The sequence below is a fragment of the Pseudophryne corroboree genome, chromosome 2 (assembly GCF_028390025.1).
Source record: "Pseudophryne corroboree isolate aPseCor3 chromosome 2, aPseCor3.hap2, whole genome shotgun sequence".
NCBI lineage: Eukaryota > Metazoa > Chordata > Amphibia > Anura > Myobatrachidae > Pseudophryne > Pseudophryne corroboree.
The window spans coordinates 840,283,774-840,301,328 of NC_086445.1; the positions used below are offsets into that span (position 1 = coordinate 840,283,774).

Consider the following 17,555-nt stretch of genomic DNA (forward strand, 5'->3'; position numbering starts at 1 on the left):
AGTAGCACTATCGCAAATAGTACTACGACAGCACGGATGGATTCTAAATATTCCAAAATCGCAGCTGATTCCGACGACACGTCTGCTGTTCCTAGGGATGATTCTGGACACAGTACAGAAAAAGGTGTTTCTCCCGGAAGAGAAAGCCAGGGAGTTATCCGACCTAGTCAGGAAACTCCTAAGACCAGGCCAGGTGTCAGTGCATCAGTGCACAAGGGTCCTGGGAAAGATGGTGGCTTCTTACGAAGCGATTCCATTCGGCAGATTCCACGCAAGAACTTTTCAGTTGGATCTGCTAGACAAATGGTCCGGATCGCATCTTCAAATGCATCAGCGGATAACCCTGTCTCCAAGGACAAGGGTGTCTCTCCTGTGGTGGTTACAGAGTGCTCATCTCCTAGAGGGCCGCAGATTCGGCATTCAGGATTGGGTCCTGGTGACCACGGATGCCAGCCTGAGAGGCTGGGGAGCAGTCACACAGGGAAAAAATTTCCAGGGCTTGTGGTCAAGCATGGAAACGTCACTTCACATAAATATCCTGGAACTAAGGGCCATTTACAATGCCCTAAGTCAGGCAAGGCCTCTGCTTCAGGGTCAGCCAGTATTGATCCAGTCGGACAACATCACGGCAGTCGCCCACGTAAACAGACAGGGCGGCACAAGAAGCAGGAGGGCAATGACGGAAGTGGCAAGGATTCTTCGCTGGGCGGAAAATCATGTGATAGCACTGTCAGCAGTGTTCATTCCGGGAGTGGACAACTGGGAAGCAGACTTCCTCAGCAGACACGATCTTCACCCGGGGGAGTGGGGACTTCACCCGGAAGTCTTCCACATGATTGTAAACCGTTGGGAAAAACCAAAGGTGGACATGATGGCGTCTCGCCTCAACAAAAAACTGGACAGATATTGTTCCAGGTCAAGGGACCCTCAGGCAATAGCTGTGGACGCTCTGGTAACACCGTGGGTGTACCGGTCAGTGTATGTGTTCCCTCCTCTTCCTCTCATACCAAAAGTACTAAGAATCGTGGCTCCGGATTGGCCAAGAAGGACTTGGTACCCGGAAATTCAAGAGATGCTCACGGAAGACCCGTGGCCTCTACCTCTAAGACAGGACCTGCTCCAGCAGGGACCATGTCTGTTCCAAGACTTACCGCGGCTGCGTTTGACGGCATGGCGGTTGAACGCCGGATCCTGAAGGAAAAAGGCATTCCGGATGAAGTCATCCCTACCCTGATCAAAGCCAGGAAGGATGTAACCGTACAACATTATCACCGTATTTGGCGTAAATATGTTGCGTGGTGCGAGGCCAGGAAGGCCCCTACGGAGGAATTTCAACTGGGTCGATTCCTGCATTTCCTGCAAACAGGACTGTCTATGGGCCTCAAATTAGGGTCCATTAAGGTTCAAATTTCGGCCCTGTCGATATTCTTCCAAAAAGAACTAGCTTCTGTACCTGAAGTTCAGACGTTTGTCAAGGGAGTACTGCATATACAGCCTCCTTTTGTGCCTCCAGTGGCACCTTGGGATCTCAATGTAGTGTTGAGATTCCTAAAATCACATTGGTTATAAAAGCCCTTACCTAATTTTTCATACGGACAGGGCAGAATTGAGGACTCGTCCTCAATTTCTCCCTAAGGTGGTTTCAGCATTTCACTTAAACCAACCTATCGTGGTGCCTGCGGCTACTAGGGACTTGGAGGATTCCAAGTTGCTGGACGTAGTCAGGGCCCTGAAAATATATGTTTCCAGGACGGCTGGAGTCAGAAAATCTGACTCGCTGTTTATCCTGTATGCACCCAACAAGCTGGGTGCTCCTGCTTCTAAGCAGACGATTGCTCGTTGGATTTGTAGTACAATTCAGCTTGCACATTCTGTGGCAGGCCTGCCACAGCCAAAATCTATAAAAGCCCATTCCACACGGAAAGTGGGCTCATCTTGGGCGGCTGCCCGAGGGGTCTCGGCTTTACAACTTTGCCGAGCAGCTACTTGGTCAGGGGCAAACACGTTTGCTAAATTCTACAAATTTGATACCCTGGCTGAGGAGGACCTGGAGTTCTCTCATTCGGTGCTGCAGAGTCATCCGCACTCTCCCGCCCGTTTGGGAGCTTTGGTATAATCCCCATGGTCCTTTCGGAGTCCCCAGCATCCACTAGGACGTTAGAGAAAATAAGAATTTACTTACCGATAATTCTATTTCTCATAGTCCGTAGTGGATGCTGGGCGCCCATCCCAAGTGCGGATTGTCTGCATTACTTGTACATAGTTATTGTTACAAAAATCGGGTTATTGTTGTTGTGAGCCATCTTTTCAGAGGCTCCTTCTGTTATCATGCTGTTAACTGGGTTCAGATCACAAGTTGTACGGTGTGATTGGTGTGGCTGGTAATGAGTCTTACCCGGGATTCAAAATCCTTTCTTATTGTGTACGCTCGTCCGGGCACAGTATCCTAACTGAGGCTTGGAGGAGGGTCATAGGGGGAGGAGCCAGTGCACACCAGCTAGTCCTAAAGCTTTTACTTTGTGCCCAGTCTCCTGCGGAGCCGCTATTCCCCATGGTCCTTTCGGAGTCCCCAGCATCCACTACGGACTATGAGAAATAGAATTATCGGTAAGTAAATTCTTATTTTTTTTTTTTTTTATGTTTCTTTATATATTTTTCATTTAATAAGGGGGAAAAACAACAGTTGTGGTCCAATACTGATATATGTTTAGGAGCTTACCATATGACAAGCAGGAAAACCTATAAGCTACACCAGAGATTCTTAAACGTGTACCTCAGGGCACCATAACGATCCAGGTTTTAAGTATATCCATGGTTGAGCATAGTGTTCATGCTAGGCTGTTTTAGCTAGCAGGGCGCAGCGCCCTGCCTGATTTTTAAAGGGCATAATGCACCTTGCCCCTTTAGTAGCGCTCTGCTAAAACATACTCTGTCCGCTGCCTTGTTCTGTTGCTTGAATAGATGCCATGCGCACAGCCTCTACTCACGGTAGAGGGAGAGCTTGGGGAAGCCTAGCACCTAAGGAGCACCCCCCGCAGTGACGCCGACGCTGTGGCACACCACCATTAATGACGTCGAGGGGGGGTTGGGGGGGGCACCTGCCCCGAATAGTGATGTCCGCGTGCGTTTCTGCCCTGCACGATTCCTGGATTGAACATTAGAGCACAGATGGTTTAATCAAATGTATTGAGGTACTAATTAAGTCACCTGTAACCGAGCATGGATATACTTAAAACCAGGACCGTAAGGGTGCCTTGAGTACCACCTTTGGGAGCCTCTGAGCTACACAATCTGAACAGCACGTGATGTTTCGGTTCACTCCTTTTTGTTTTAATGTTTCTAAGAATTAAAGTTTACTCTGTCTATACCTCAGATGTTTGGAACCAATTATACACTATGAAGGGTATATAAAAGTGTTTACTAGTTTTCTGTGGGTAATAGGTGGAGCTCAAAAAATTATGCTAAACTACAAATTTCTACTTACTGATGGGGAGAATCAAATTAACTGCAATTAATTTGTGTGAGTAAGTGTGGCTGTATGTCTCCTGGATTTTTGTGCTCATCCTCATAGAGCTGCGATCAGAAATGTGTGCGTCTGGCGCTAGAAGGTGGTGCGAGTTTGTGTGCCATTGTCTGCATTTACAGGCCACTGCAGTGCTAACTCACACCCTTCATAGGGAATTGGATTCTACTCCCTAGCATTCGATTGGATCCGTGCAGGCTTGCTCTGTCCAGTGATGTATACCATACATATGCGGAGGATGTCTGGTGATGGCCACTCAGCTGTGGCCTTTGTGTGTGCAGCTGAGGGCCATCAATGCACCTCCCCTATGGTTTGAAACGGTCTCTGGTAAACCCATTGATGACCATCCCTACTCTTCAAGCTAAGCACTGTTTGCGAGTCCACCAATCAGAAGTATAAACTGTAGTGTTACATAGAACTGCCTTTAGGCCCTCATTCCGAGTTGATCGCTCGCTAGCTACTTTTAGCAGCCATGCAAACGCATAGTCACCACCCACGGGGGAGTGTATTTTCGCTTTGCAAGTGTGTGATCGCATGTGCAGCTGAGCGGTACAAAAACATTTTGTGCAAAACAAGGACCAGCCCTGCAGTTACTTTTCCTGTGCGATGAATTCAGCGACGAAGGTCCTGGAATTGACATCTGGACACGCCTGCGTTTTCCCAAACACTTCCAGAAAACGGTCAGTTGACACCCATAAACGCCCTCTTCCTGTCAATCTCCTTGCAATGGGCTGTGCGAATGGATTCTTCGCTAGAACAATTGCACAGCAACAATGCTCTAGGTACCTGCACAACGCGCGTGCGCATAGCGGTGCCTACGCATGCACATTTTTGCCGTTTTTTTAAATGATCGCTGCGCAGCGAACAACGGCAGCTAGCGATCAACAAGGAATTGGGGGCCCTAGATTCTGATCTTCATCAAGTGGGAGCTGTCAGTCATGAGTTTCCTGTAGCTCGGAGCATCTTTAATATAAGCCAGACAACATGCTGCAGTGCAGAGAACAGTTTCAGATTGTGAGTCCCTCATGTTATTTTTATGTGCTTGGTGTGAATGCGAGCGTAGAATCTGTTGCAGAATTCATGTATATTTGAAATGCTTGCTATCCCAGCTGCTGTACAGCATACTGTATATAGAGTTGTCTTACTTTGCAATTAGTAAATATGGTATTTTGCCTATGTAGTTGAACAGTATGTAATATTTATGTAACCTGCGTCATTTACTCCCTGCTGTTAAAGTTGATTACATTTTAGTTACTAATTTTTACTTTATATATTTTTTTTAATACTGTATATAACTTTTTACTTTTATGTAACCATTTGTCACTGCAGCTGATAGTCGTATGCTTTGGGGTCTGAACTCATGTTGTGTTTTGTCACCATACCAACTTAAACAGGTGCCTGGTGTAAACCTGCCTATCAGCCAGCTGACATACTTCTTCTCAGCAATCTTCATCAGTGGTGTCATTCATGAGGTCGGGCACGGAGTGGCAGCCGTGAGGTAATCTGATCTCCCCCTTTTTATTTGTGGCAGAGATTAAACTGCATTTTGTATGCACATAAATATTTCAACCATATGACTACCTAGTAGTATACAATAGATGAAAATAGGATTTTGGTACTTACCAGGTAAATCCTTTTCTTTGAATCCATAGGGGGCACTGGAGTACTCTTGGGATATGGACGGCTTTAGCAAGAACAGGGCACTGAATATTTAAATTTAGAACTCTCCTCCCCTCCATATCCCAGAGTACCTCAGTGTTTTTTACTGAGCCGAACAGGAGCGGTAGAGAGGTTGACAATGGAGGATTACATATAACATAACGGACAACAATAAAGTTTTCACATAACGTTACTGACAACTAAACAGTTGACACCATAACCGATAGAACTTGAAAATTTGAACCAGTCGGTGAGAATGTGTTACCATAAGAGCCCCTGAACTTACCACAAACCAGGTAAAACTGCTCTGGGTGGGCATCCAGTGCCCCCTATGGATTCAAAGAAAAGGATTTACCTAGTAAGTACCAAAATCCTATTTTCTTTTTCATAAACTAGGGGTCACTGGAGTACTCTTGGGACGTACCAAAGCTTCCCCCTTGGGCGGGAGAGCTGTTTGGCACCTGTAACACTAGGCGGCCAAAGCTAGATGCTGATGCCGCAAACGTATCAAACTTGTAAAAGCGCACAAACGTGTGCACTGATGACCATGTAGCCGCACGGCAAAGCTGCGTCGTAGAAGCCCCACGACCAGCTGCCCATGAAGTTCCCACAGAACGTGTGGAATAAGCTGTTACTGATGTAGGCGGCTGTAACCTAGCATGAAGGTAAGCTTGACGTATGGTCAGTTTAATCCATCTGGATATGGTCTGCTTAGAAGCTGGCCAACCCATCTTGGCAGCATCATAGAGAACAAACAAAGTATCCGTCTTACGAACTGTAGACGTTCGGGATACATAAACGCGTAGTGCGCGTACCACATCCAAAGTTCCAGAATCTTCTGTTAACACAGGAACTACTGTTGGTTGATTGATGTGAAAAGATGACACTACCTTTGGCAAGAAAGCGGGATTCGTCCGAAGTTCCGCTCTGTCATTATGAAACACCAAATACGGTGGCTTGCATGACAAGGCACCCAAATCTGAAACACGCCTTGCCGAAGCTAAGGCTAGTAGAAAAAGTGCTTTCCAAGTGAGAAACTTAATATCCACTTGTTGTAAGGGTTCAAAATATGAAGACTGTAAGAAATCTAAAACCAGATTCAAGTCCCATGGCGCTGTAGGTGGAATGAATGAAGGCTGTACTCTGAGGACACCTTGCAGAAAGGTGCGTACAGACGGCAATAGAGCCAATCGTCTTTGAAAGTAAATTGACAAAGCAGATACCTGCCCCTTTAGTGTAGATAAACGCTGTCCTCCATCTAACCCCGTCTATAGAAATAACAAAAGACGGGATAGCTTGAAAGATGATGTTGGAAACTTCCGAGCTTTACACCAACCTATATAGGCTCGCCAAATTCTGTAATAATGAGCTTCCGTAATTGGCTTCCTAGCACGTAGCATGGTTGGTATAACCGATTCTGTAATGTCCTCTCTTCTTAAGAGGGCGTTCTCAACTGCCACCCCGTCAAACGCAGCCGCACTAAATCGGGGTAAAGGAACGGACCCTGTTGTAACAGGTCCGGACGTAGCGGGAGCGGCCAAGGATCGTCTGCGAGTAATCCGCGGAGATCCGAGAACCAAGCTCTCCGAGGCCAATGAGGCGCCACTAGTATGACTGTGGCGGAATCTCTTTTGATCCGTTTTAGCAACAGAGGGAGCAGCGGAAACGGTGGAAACAGATACACGAGGCTATACGGCCACGCGATTGTGAGAGCATCCACCGCCACGGCCTTTGGATCTCTCGTTCTGGACACGTACTGGGGCGTTTGGTGATTGTGGCGAGATGCCATCAGGTCCACTTGAGGGTAACCCCACCTTTGGACCAACATGTGAAACACTTCTGGATTTAATGCCCATTTCTCTATCGTCCTAGTGGATGCTGGGGTTCCTGAAAGGACCATGGGGAATAGCGGCTCCGCAGGAGACAGGGCACAAAAAGTAAAGCTTTTCCGATCAGGTGGTGTGCACTGGCTCCTCCCCCTATGACCCTCCTCCAGACTCCAGTTAGATTTTTGTGCCCGGCCGAGAAGGGTGCAATCTAGGTGGCTCTCCTAAAGAGCTGCTTAGAGAAAGTTTAGCTAGGTTTTTTATGTTACAGTGATTCCTGCTGGCAACAGGATCACTGCAGCGAGGGACTGAGGGGAGAAGGAGTCAACTCACCTGCGTGCAGGATGGATTGGCTTCTTGGCTACTGGACATCAAGCTCCAGAGGGACGATCACAGGTACAGCCTGGATGGTCACCGGAGCCGCGCCGCCGGCCCCCTTGCAGATGCTGAAGACAGAAGAGGTCCAGAATCGGCGGCTGAAGACTCCTGCAGTCTTCTAAAGGTAGCGCACAGCACTGCAGCTGTGCGCCATTTTCCTCTCAGCACACTTCACACGGCAGTCACTGAGGGTGCAGGGCGCTGGGAGGGGGGCGCCCTGGGAGGCAAAATGAGTACCTATAAAGGCTAAAAATACCTCACATATAGCCCTAGAGGCTATATGGAGATATTTAACCCCTGCCTGATTTCTCAAAATAGCGGGAGACGAGCCCGCCGGAAAAGGGGCGGGGCCTATCTCCTCAGCACACGGCGCCATTTCCTCTCACAGCTCCGCTGGTCAGGACGGCTCCCAGGTCTCTCCCCTGCACTGCACTACAGAAACAGGGTAAAACAGAGAGGGGGGGCAAATTTATGGCGATATTTTTATATAACAAAGCAGCTATAGGGGAGCACTTATTATAAGGCTATCCCTGATATATATATAGCGCTTTTGGTGTGTGCTGGCAAACTCTCCCTCTGTCTCCCCAAAGGGCTAGTGGGTCCTGTCTTCATTAGGAGCATTCCCTGTGTGTCTGCTGTGTGTCGGTACGTGTGTGTCGACATGTATGAGGACGATATTGGTGTGGAGGCGGAGCAATTGCCAAATATGGGGATGTCACCTCCTAGGGGGTCGACACCAGAATGGATGCCTTTATTTATGGAACTACGGGATAGTGTCAACACGCTAAAGCAGTCGTTTGACGACATGAGACGGCCGGACAATCAATTAGTGCCTGTCCAGGCGACTCAAACACCGTCAGGGGCTGTGAAACGCCCTTTGCCTCAGTCGGTCGACACAGACCCAGACACAGGCGATGACTCCAGTGGTGACGGTGACGAATCAACCGTATTTTCCAGTAGGGCCACACGTTATATGATTTTGGCAATGAAGGAGGCGTTACATTTAGCTGATACTACAGGTACCACTAAACAGGGTATTATGTGGGGTATGAAAAAACTACCTATAGTTTTTCCTGAATCAGAAGAACTAAATGACGTGTGTAATGAAGCGTGGGTTGCCCCTGATAAAAAGCTGATAATTTCAAAGAAATTATTGGCATTATACCCTTTCCCGCCAGAGGTTAGGGAGCGCTGGGAAACACCTCCTAGGGTGGACAAGGCGCTAACACGCTTATCTAAACAAGTGGCGTTACCCTCTCCTGAGACGGCCGCACTTAAAGATCCATCAGATAGGAGGATGGAAAATATCCAAAAAAGTATATACACACATGCAGGTGTTATACTACGACCAGCTGTAGCAACTGCCTGGATGGGCAGTGCGGGGGTAGTTTGGTCAGAATCCCTGATTGAAAATATTGATACCCTGGACAGGGACAATATTTTACTGTCGTTAGAACAAATAAAGGATGCATTTCTTTATATGCGTGATGCACAGAGGGATATATGCACACTGGCATCACGGGTAAGTGCTATGTCCATTTCGGCCAGAAGAGCTTTATGGACGCGACAGTGGACAGGCGATGCGGATTCAAAACGGCATATGGAAGTTTTGCCGTATAAGGGGGAGGAGTTATTTGGAGTCGGTCTATCAGATTTGGTGGCCACGGCTACAGCCGGGAAATCCACCTTTCTACCTCAAGTCACTCCCCAACAGAAAAAGGCACCGACTTTTCAACCGCAGCCCTTTCGTTCCTTTAAAAATAAGAGAGCAAAGGGCTATTCATATTTGCCACGAGGCAAAGGTCGAGGGAAGAGACAGCAACACGCAGCTCCTTCCCAGGATCAGAAGCCCTCCCCGGCTTCTACAAAAGCCTCAGCATGACGCTGGGGCTTCTCAAGCGGACTCGGGGACGGTGGGCGGTCGTCTCAAAAATTACAGCGCGCAGTGGGCTCACTCGCAAGTAGATCCCTGGATCCTGCAGATAATATCTCAGGGATACAGGTTGGAATTAGAGACAGATCCACCTCGCCGTTTCCTGAGGTCTGCTTTACCAACGTCCCCCTCCGAAAGGGAGACGGTGTTGGAAGCCATTCACAAGCTGTACTCTCAGCAGGTGATAGTCAAGGTACCTCTTCTGCAACAAGGGAAGGGGTATTATTCCACTCTTTTTGTGGTACCGAAGCCGGATGGCTCGGTAAGGCCTATTCTAAATCTGAAGTCCTTGAACCTGTACATAAAGAAGTTCAAGTTCAAAATGGAGTCACTCAGAGCAGTGATAGCGAACCTGGAAGAGGGGGACTTTATGGTATCCTTGGACATCAAGGATGCGTATCTCCACGTTCCAATTTACCCCTCACACCAGGGGTACCTCAGGTTCGTTGTACAAAACTGTCACTATCAGTTTCAGACGCTGCCGTTCGGATTGTCCACGGCACCTCGGATCTTTACAAAGGTAATGGCCGAGATGATGATTCTTCTTCGAAGAAAAGGCGTATTAATTATCCCATACTTGGACGATCTCCTAATAAGGGCGAGGTCCAGAGAACAGCTAGAGATGGGATTAGCACTGTCTCAAGAAGTGCTAAAACAGCACGGGTGGATTCTGAATATTCCAAAATCCCAGTTAATGCCGACAACTCGTCTGCTGTTCCTAGGGATGATTCTGGACACGGTTCAGAAAAAGGTTTTTCTCCCGGAGGAAAAAGCCAAGGAGTTATCCGAGCTTGTCAGGAACCTCCTAAAACCAGGAAAGGTGTCTGTACATCAATGCACAAGAGTCCTGGGAAAAATGGTGGCTTCTTACGAAGCGATTCCATTCGGCAGATTCCACGCAAGAATTTTCCAAAGGGATCTGTTGGACAAATGGTCAGGGTCGCATCTTCAGATGCACCTACGGATAACCCTGTCTCCAAGGACAAGGGTGTCTCTTCTGTGGTGGTTGCAGAGTGCTCATCTATTGGAGGGCCGCAGATTCGGCATACAGGATTGGATCCTGGTGACCACGGACGCCAGCCTGAGAGGCTGGGGAGCAGTCACACAAGGAAGAAACTTCCAGGGAGTATGGACGAGCCTGGAAACGTCTCTTCACATAAACATTCTGGAACTAAGAGCAATATACAATGCTCTAAACCAGGCAGAACCTCTGCTTCAGGGAAAACCGGTATTGATCCAGTCGGACAACATCACGGCAGTCGCCCATGTGAACAGACAGGGCGGCACAAGAAGCAGGAGGGCAATGGCAGAAGCTGCAAGGATTCTTCGCTGGGCAGAGAATCATGTGATAGCACTGTCAGCAGTGTTCATCCCGGGAGTGGACAACTGGGAAGCAGACTTCCTCAGCAGACACGATCTTCACCCGGGAGAGTGGGGACTTCATCCAGAAGTCTTCCACATGCTGGTAACCCGTTGGGAAAGACCAATGGTGGACATGATGGCGTCTCGCCTCAACAAAAAACTGGACAGGTATTGCGCCAGGTCAAGAGATCCGCAGGCAATAGCTGTGGACGCGCTGGTAACGCCTTGGGTGTACCAGTCGGTGTATGTGTTTCCTCCTCTGCCTCTCATACCAAAAGTATTGAGAATTATACGGCAAAGAGGCGTAAGAACGATACTAGTGGTTCCGGATTGGCCAAGGAGGACTTGGTACCCGGAACTTCAAGAGATGATCACGGAAGATCCGTGGCCTCTACCTCTAAGGAGGGACTTGCTTCAGCAGGGTCCCTGTCTGTTTCAAGACTTACCGCGGCTGCGTTTGACGGCATGGCGGTTGAACGCCGGATCCTAAAGGAAAGAGGCATGCCGGAAGAAGTCACTCCTACTTTGATTAAAGCAAGGAAGGAAGTAACCGTGCAACATTATCACCGAATTTGGCGAAAATATGTTGCGTGGTGCGAAGATCGGAGTGCTCCGACGGAGGAATTTCAACTGGGTCGATTCCTACATTTCCTGCAATCAGGATTGTCAATGGGTCTCAAATTGGGATCTATTAAGGTTCAAATTTCGGCCCTGTCGATTTTCTTTCAAAAAGAATTGGCTTCAGTCCCTGAAGTCCAGACCTTTGTTAAGGGAGTGCTGCATATACAGCCTCCTGTGGTGCCTCCAGTGGCACCGTGGGATCTAAATGTGGTTTTGGACTTCCTAAAATCTCATTGGTTTGAACCACTAAAAAAGGTGGATTTGAAATATCTCACATGGAAAGTGACCATGCTTCTAGCCCTGGCTTCTGCCAGGAGAGTGTCAGAATTGGCAGCTTTATCTTACAAAAGCCCATATCTGATTTTCCATTCGGACAGGGCAGAACTGCGGACTCGTCCGCATTTTCTCCCTAAGGTGGTGTCAGCATTTCATCTGAACCAGCCTATTGTAGTGCCTGCGGCTACAAGTGACTTGGAGGACTCCAAGTTACTGGACGTTGTCAGAACATTAAAAATATATATTGCAAGGACAGCTGGAGTCAGAAAATCTGACTCGTTGTTTATATTGTATGCACCCAACAAGATGGGTGCTCCTGCGTCTAAGCAGACGATTGCTCGTTGGATCTGTAGCACAATCCAACTTGCACATTCTGTGGCAGGCTTGCCACAGCCTAAATCTGTAAAGGCCCACTCCACAAGGAAGGTGGGCTCATCTTGGGCGGCTGCCCGAGGGGTCTCGGCATTACAACTTTGCCGAGCAGCTACGTGGTCAGGGGAGAACACGTTTGTAAAATTTTACAAATTTGATACTCTGGCTAAGGAGGACCTGGAGTTCTCTCATTCGGTGCTGCAGAGTCATCCGCACTCTCCCGCCCGTTTGGGAGCTTTGGTATAATCCCCATGGTCCTTTCAGGAACCCCAGCATCCACTAGGACGATAGAGAAAATAAGATTTTACTTACCGATAAATCTATTTCTCGGAGTCCGTAGTGGATGCTGGGCGCCCATCCCAAGTGCGGATTATCTGCATAAGTTGTACATAGTTATTGTTAACTAATTCGGGTTATTGTTAAAGGAAGCCATCTTTCAGAGGCTCCGCTGTTATCATACTGTTAACTGGGTTTAGATCACAAGTTGTACGGTGTGATTGGTGTGGCTGGTATGAGTCTTACCCGGGATTCAAAATCCTCCCTTATTGTGTACGCTCGTCCGGGCACAGTACCTAACTGGAGTCTGGAGGAGGGTCATAGGGGGAGGAGCCAGTGCACACCACCTGATCGGAAAAGCTTTACTTTTTGTGCCCTGTCTCCTGCGGAGCCGCTATTCCCCATGGTCCTTTCAGGAACCCCAGCATCCACTACGGACTCCGAGAAATAGATTTATCGGTAAGTAAAATCTTATTTTTCCTGGATTTAAATCCCGACGGCTGAGATAATCCGCCTCCCAGTTGTCCACTCCCGGAATGAACACTGCCGACAATATCACTTGGTGATGCTCGTCCCAAATGAGGATTCGAGCTACTTCTCGCATGGCCATGCGGATTCTCGTTCCTCCTTGTTTGTTAATGTACGCGACCGCCATCGCGTTGTCTGACTGCACCTGGACAGTCTGAGACCGGAGCATGTGCACTGCTTGTCGTAGCGCATTGTAAATTACTTGGAGTTCCAGGACATTTAGAGACCGCAATCTTTCGTGATCTGCCCAGAGACCCTGGAGCTGACAATTTTGAACAACAGCTCCCCAACCTCTGAGACTCGCGTCCGTCGTTAGAATTATCCAATTCCAGGCGCCGAACCGTTTCCCTGCGGTTAGATTGTGTACTTTGAGCCACCAGAGTAGAGATACTCTGGTCCGTGGTGACAACCTCACCCTGTGGTGAATCTGCAGATGCGAGCCCGACCACTGTGCGAGCACATCCAGTTGAAAAGGACGTGAGTGAAATCTTCCGACCTAAAGCGCTTCGAAAGCCACCACCATTGTGCCTAAGAGGCGAATGCACAAATGTACAGAGACTGTGCGTGGCTTGAGCACCAATTGTACCAGATGACGAATAATCTGTACTTTCTGTTCTGGTAGGTAAATTCTTTGATTTACCGTATAGAGAATCATACCTAGGAATTGAAGTCGTTGAGACGGAATTAGATGTGATTTCTTGAAGTTGGCAATCCAACCGTGCTGAACTAGTACATTGTACGTTAGCAATGCATGTTGGAGGAGCATCTGTTGAGCAGATCGTCCAAGAACGGAACTATTATCACTCCTAGGGATCTGAGATGAGCTATCATCACAGACATCACTTTGGTGAATACCTGAGGCGCTGATGAGAGGCCAAACGGTAGAGCCTGAAACTGGTAATGGTTCTGCCGTATCGCAAAACGCAAGAACCTCTGATGAGGGGGCCAAATTGGAATGTGTAAGTACGCATCCTTGAGATCCAGCGCAATCCTGAATTCTTGTGGCTCTAAACCTGCAATTACTGACCGCAGAGATTCCAACTTGAATCTGTAGTAAGTGACGTACTGATTGAGGCCCTGTAAGTTCAATATTGGCCTGACCGAGCCATCCGGCTTTGGTGCCACAAACAGACTGGAATAATAACCCTGACCTCCTTGGTGTACAGGGACCGGAATCAAAACTGCGGAATCCAGCAGAGACTGAATGGCAATTTGCAGAACCGCCCTCTTGTCGTCCGACACAGGCAGTCCTGTCTTGAAAAACCGCAGTGGCGGGAGACAGTCGAACTCTATTTTGTAACCTTTTTACACTAAATTGCGGATCCACCCATCTGTGGATGTCTGGAACCATGCCAAATGGAACGTCTGAAGGCGTGCCCCCACAACTGGAGATCCGAGATGGGCTGGGAGCCCGTCATGCCACTGGCTTGTCGATGGTCTTAGCGTCCTGACGACGGTTAGTGGTTAGTTGAAACCACGTCCTCTACCACGTCTACCGTGTGTGGTTGTTCCTGTATCACGGCCTTGAAAGGGCTGAGGTCTAAAGGATTGGAACGCTGGTCCAGAGTATTACCGTCTAGGTACCTCAGAAATCCATATGTCCACTTCAGGACCAAACAATTTCTCGCCAGCGTAAGGTAACGCTTCTATACCTCGTTTAACCGCTGCCTCCGTCTGCCAAGAACGCAGCCAGAGGGCACGTCGTGCCGCAACTAGTGAAGCTGAAAGGCGATAACAAATCTGGCCGACGTCCATAGAAGCCATCCCTAGATACTCAGCAGATTCACAGATGTGATCAGTGAGAATTATAAGGTGGTCTTTCTGTAGGCTGACCTGAGCTGTGTTCAACGCAACTACAGCCTTATTCTCCCAAATTCCCCCTAAAGTAGGTCTAAGCAACACCCCGGCTGCTGTATACATTGACTTTAGTATAGCTTCTAGCTTACACTCTGACGGGTCTTTAAGCGTAGTAGCAGTTGGAATGGGTAACTCTGTGAAAGTTTTGACACCAGCGAATCCACAGCCGGTGGAGTTTCCCATTCATAGACTGTGGTTTATTAAGAGAATCTGAATAAGGAAAACACACTGGAGATCTCTGTTGTTTAGCAAATAACACTTAATTTGAAATAGGTTCTAGATTTTACAGACTGAAGAACCTGACGTACTGCCCTGATGAGATTATCAATGGCTGGGCTATCAGTAACCTCACTATCTGACTACTGGCACACCTCACCCTCCTCATATTCTTCTTGCGATATGAGGTATGGCATTGAATCGTCATAACGCAACATACTTGAAACTGGGGAGTTATAAGACAAATGATAACTATTTTTCGGAATAGAGCTAGACTTTTGTGCAAAGTCCTGGACGTCTCCTGAGCCCCTACTGGTATCTCAGGAGGCATTACCCTAGCCTCAGATCTCGCCGTCTCACGTTCCTTACATGCCGTAGCCATTTTCGATTGTAAACCCGACATTACATCCTCCAGCCTTGGTATGGAGGCTGAGGGGAAGGGAACGTATTTGTAGCTGTATTTACAAACATATTGTGCATGTGGTAGATCCCTCAGGTCACACACGCACAGATGTTGCAGTTAAGCTGCTTTTGAGTTAGCATTAGCCTTACTCATTATGTACAGAGACAGACAAGTAGACAAAGATAAACAAGTCCCACGACTCAGTAAATGTTACTAAAGTGTATATAAGCCGGATGTGCAGTGCACATGGGCTACACTACATGAAACCTGATCTGTACAAAATTCCTAGTAACACCCATGCTCCATCCGATGGCCGAGTGTAGTAGGACAGCAACTACCTGAAAAAAGAAGCAGGAAGTAGAGTTAAAATGGCGTCCTGCCATGTGCTTAATATATACAAAGATATATATATATATACCTACATCCATTATATATATATATATATATATATATATATATACAAATACACAAGCATATATACCCATCTATTTAAAGCTATATGTAATATAGGCTTAGTCTGAACGTGTGCTGTGCATATAATGTGCTGCTGCATTAAAATGCAGCTTAGTTTATGGGGCCTCTCGCTTCAATGCGGGCACAATCCTCTCCTCTCTTGCGCGACCTCCCCCTCACAGACGGACCGCGGGAGCAAGCACTGTCCGCGGTCAGTCTCCCCTCTCTCCTCCCCCGGGAGACAGAGCCGCACCAGCCGCCGTTCGCGGCCCGGAGCTCTGAAGCGGAAGGGAGGGGGAGAGCAGCGGCGCAGGGAGCCGAGCGGTGGAGAGCGCCCAGCGGCGGCTGCTAGTACTAGCAGTCCGGGCTGGGTAGTGGCCGGCGCTGGCGGGCGGCTGGGGGTGACCGTGGTACCAGCGGCGCAGGGCTAAGAATAAAATAGAAAACTTTTCAGACCCCACATGGCGGGCGGCTGCGTGAGCTGACCGCCCCTGCCCCCAGCAATATAAATAAAAGGAGCAGTGCCCCTTACCTTATGCTGATGGTGGAGGCTGTGACAGGGCTTTTTGGTAAGTTCTGTCTCCCTCCTGCAGTCTCAGTGACTGAGTTGCCTGTAGGCTATGAGGGTGCTCTGTAGTGAGGACCGACATGCCAAGAGCTGCATGCAGCAGCTTCCACAATCCCGGACCCACGCCTTTTGGAAGGGGGGGGATGTGTGTAAAGTTTAGTAAAAATAAAAAATAAAATATTCAAAATAAGTGTGGGAGCTCCACACAAGCCTTGTTGCTACTTCGAGCACAGAAAAAACACTGAGGTACTCTGGGATATGGAGGGGAGGAGAGTTCTAAATTTAAATATTCAGTGCCCTGTTCTTGCTAAAGCCGTCCATATCCCAAGAGTACTCCAGTGACCCCTAGTGGATGAAAAAGAAATACTTATGCAGACACTTCTTTTATAAAAGCTGCTGTCTGTCACAAATACAGACACTGAAAAACACCTATTAAAAACATAGGACAGTGCTGCACTTTTGCGCTCTTGTTGGAAGTGTATTTTCAGAGTACCCCAGCAGCATATTGTAGCATGTACTTAATGAGAGCTTCTATAGTAATACAGTAATACCTGTGAACAAGGCAGGCATTGAGGATATTGAAGCAAAGCGAAGACTTGCCTGTGTGTGTACAGGCCCTAATTCTCTAGGATGTGGAATGACAGCTCAACATGCAGAATGTCGACATAATATGACAACGTATTGAAATGCCGACATGTTCATTACGTAGACATTGTGCGTGTCGTCAGTCAGTATAGCATTTTTTACTATTTTAGCCTAAACCTAAAGCTAGCATTAAAATGCTATGTCGACATTTCTGTATGTTGACATTCTGGGGGTAATTCCAAGTTGATCGCAGCAGGAAATTTTTTAGCAGTTGGGCAAAACCATGTGCACTGCAGGGGGGGCAGATATAACATGTGCAGAGAGAGATAGATTTGGGTGTGGTGAGTTCAATCTGCAATTTAAATTGCAGTGTAAAAATAAAGCAGCCAGTATTTACCCTGCACAGAAACAAAATAACCCATCCAAATCTAACTCTATCTAACTCTCTCTGCACATGTTATATCTGCCCCCCCCTGCAGTGCACATGGTTTTGCCCAACTGCTAAAAAATTTCCTGCTGCGATCAACTTGGAATTACCCCCTAAGAGCGGAGAGCGTTTACCAGGCACTGAGAATGTCTGCTGTCTTTTTTCCAGAGTATTTTGCACTGATATATTTACCCATTATACATTTCTATTTCCATTTTTATAAATGTTCTCTTAATAACACGGTCTTTTCTTTCTTTGTTGTCTTTAAACAATATCTTATTTAATATAACAC

At 47.7% G+C, this 17,555-nt stretch overlaps 1 protein-coding gene across 3 annotated transcripts in view; it reads left to right on the top strand.

Annotated features, from left to right (window-relative positions):
* Positions 1-17,555, top strand: part of MBTPS2 (membrane bound transcription factor peptidase, site 2) — a 354,709-nt gene that overhangs the window by 155,488 nt on the left and 181,666 nt on the right. For all 3 annotated transcript variants that reach the window (XM_063955767.1, XM_063955765.1, XM_063955766.1), the window contains exon 4: positions 4,918-5,021. In XM_063955767.1, the coding sequence (XP_063811837.1) occupies positions 4,918-5,021 (104 nt within the window). The remainder of the gene's footprint in view (positions 1-4,917; positions 5,022-17,555) is intronic.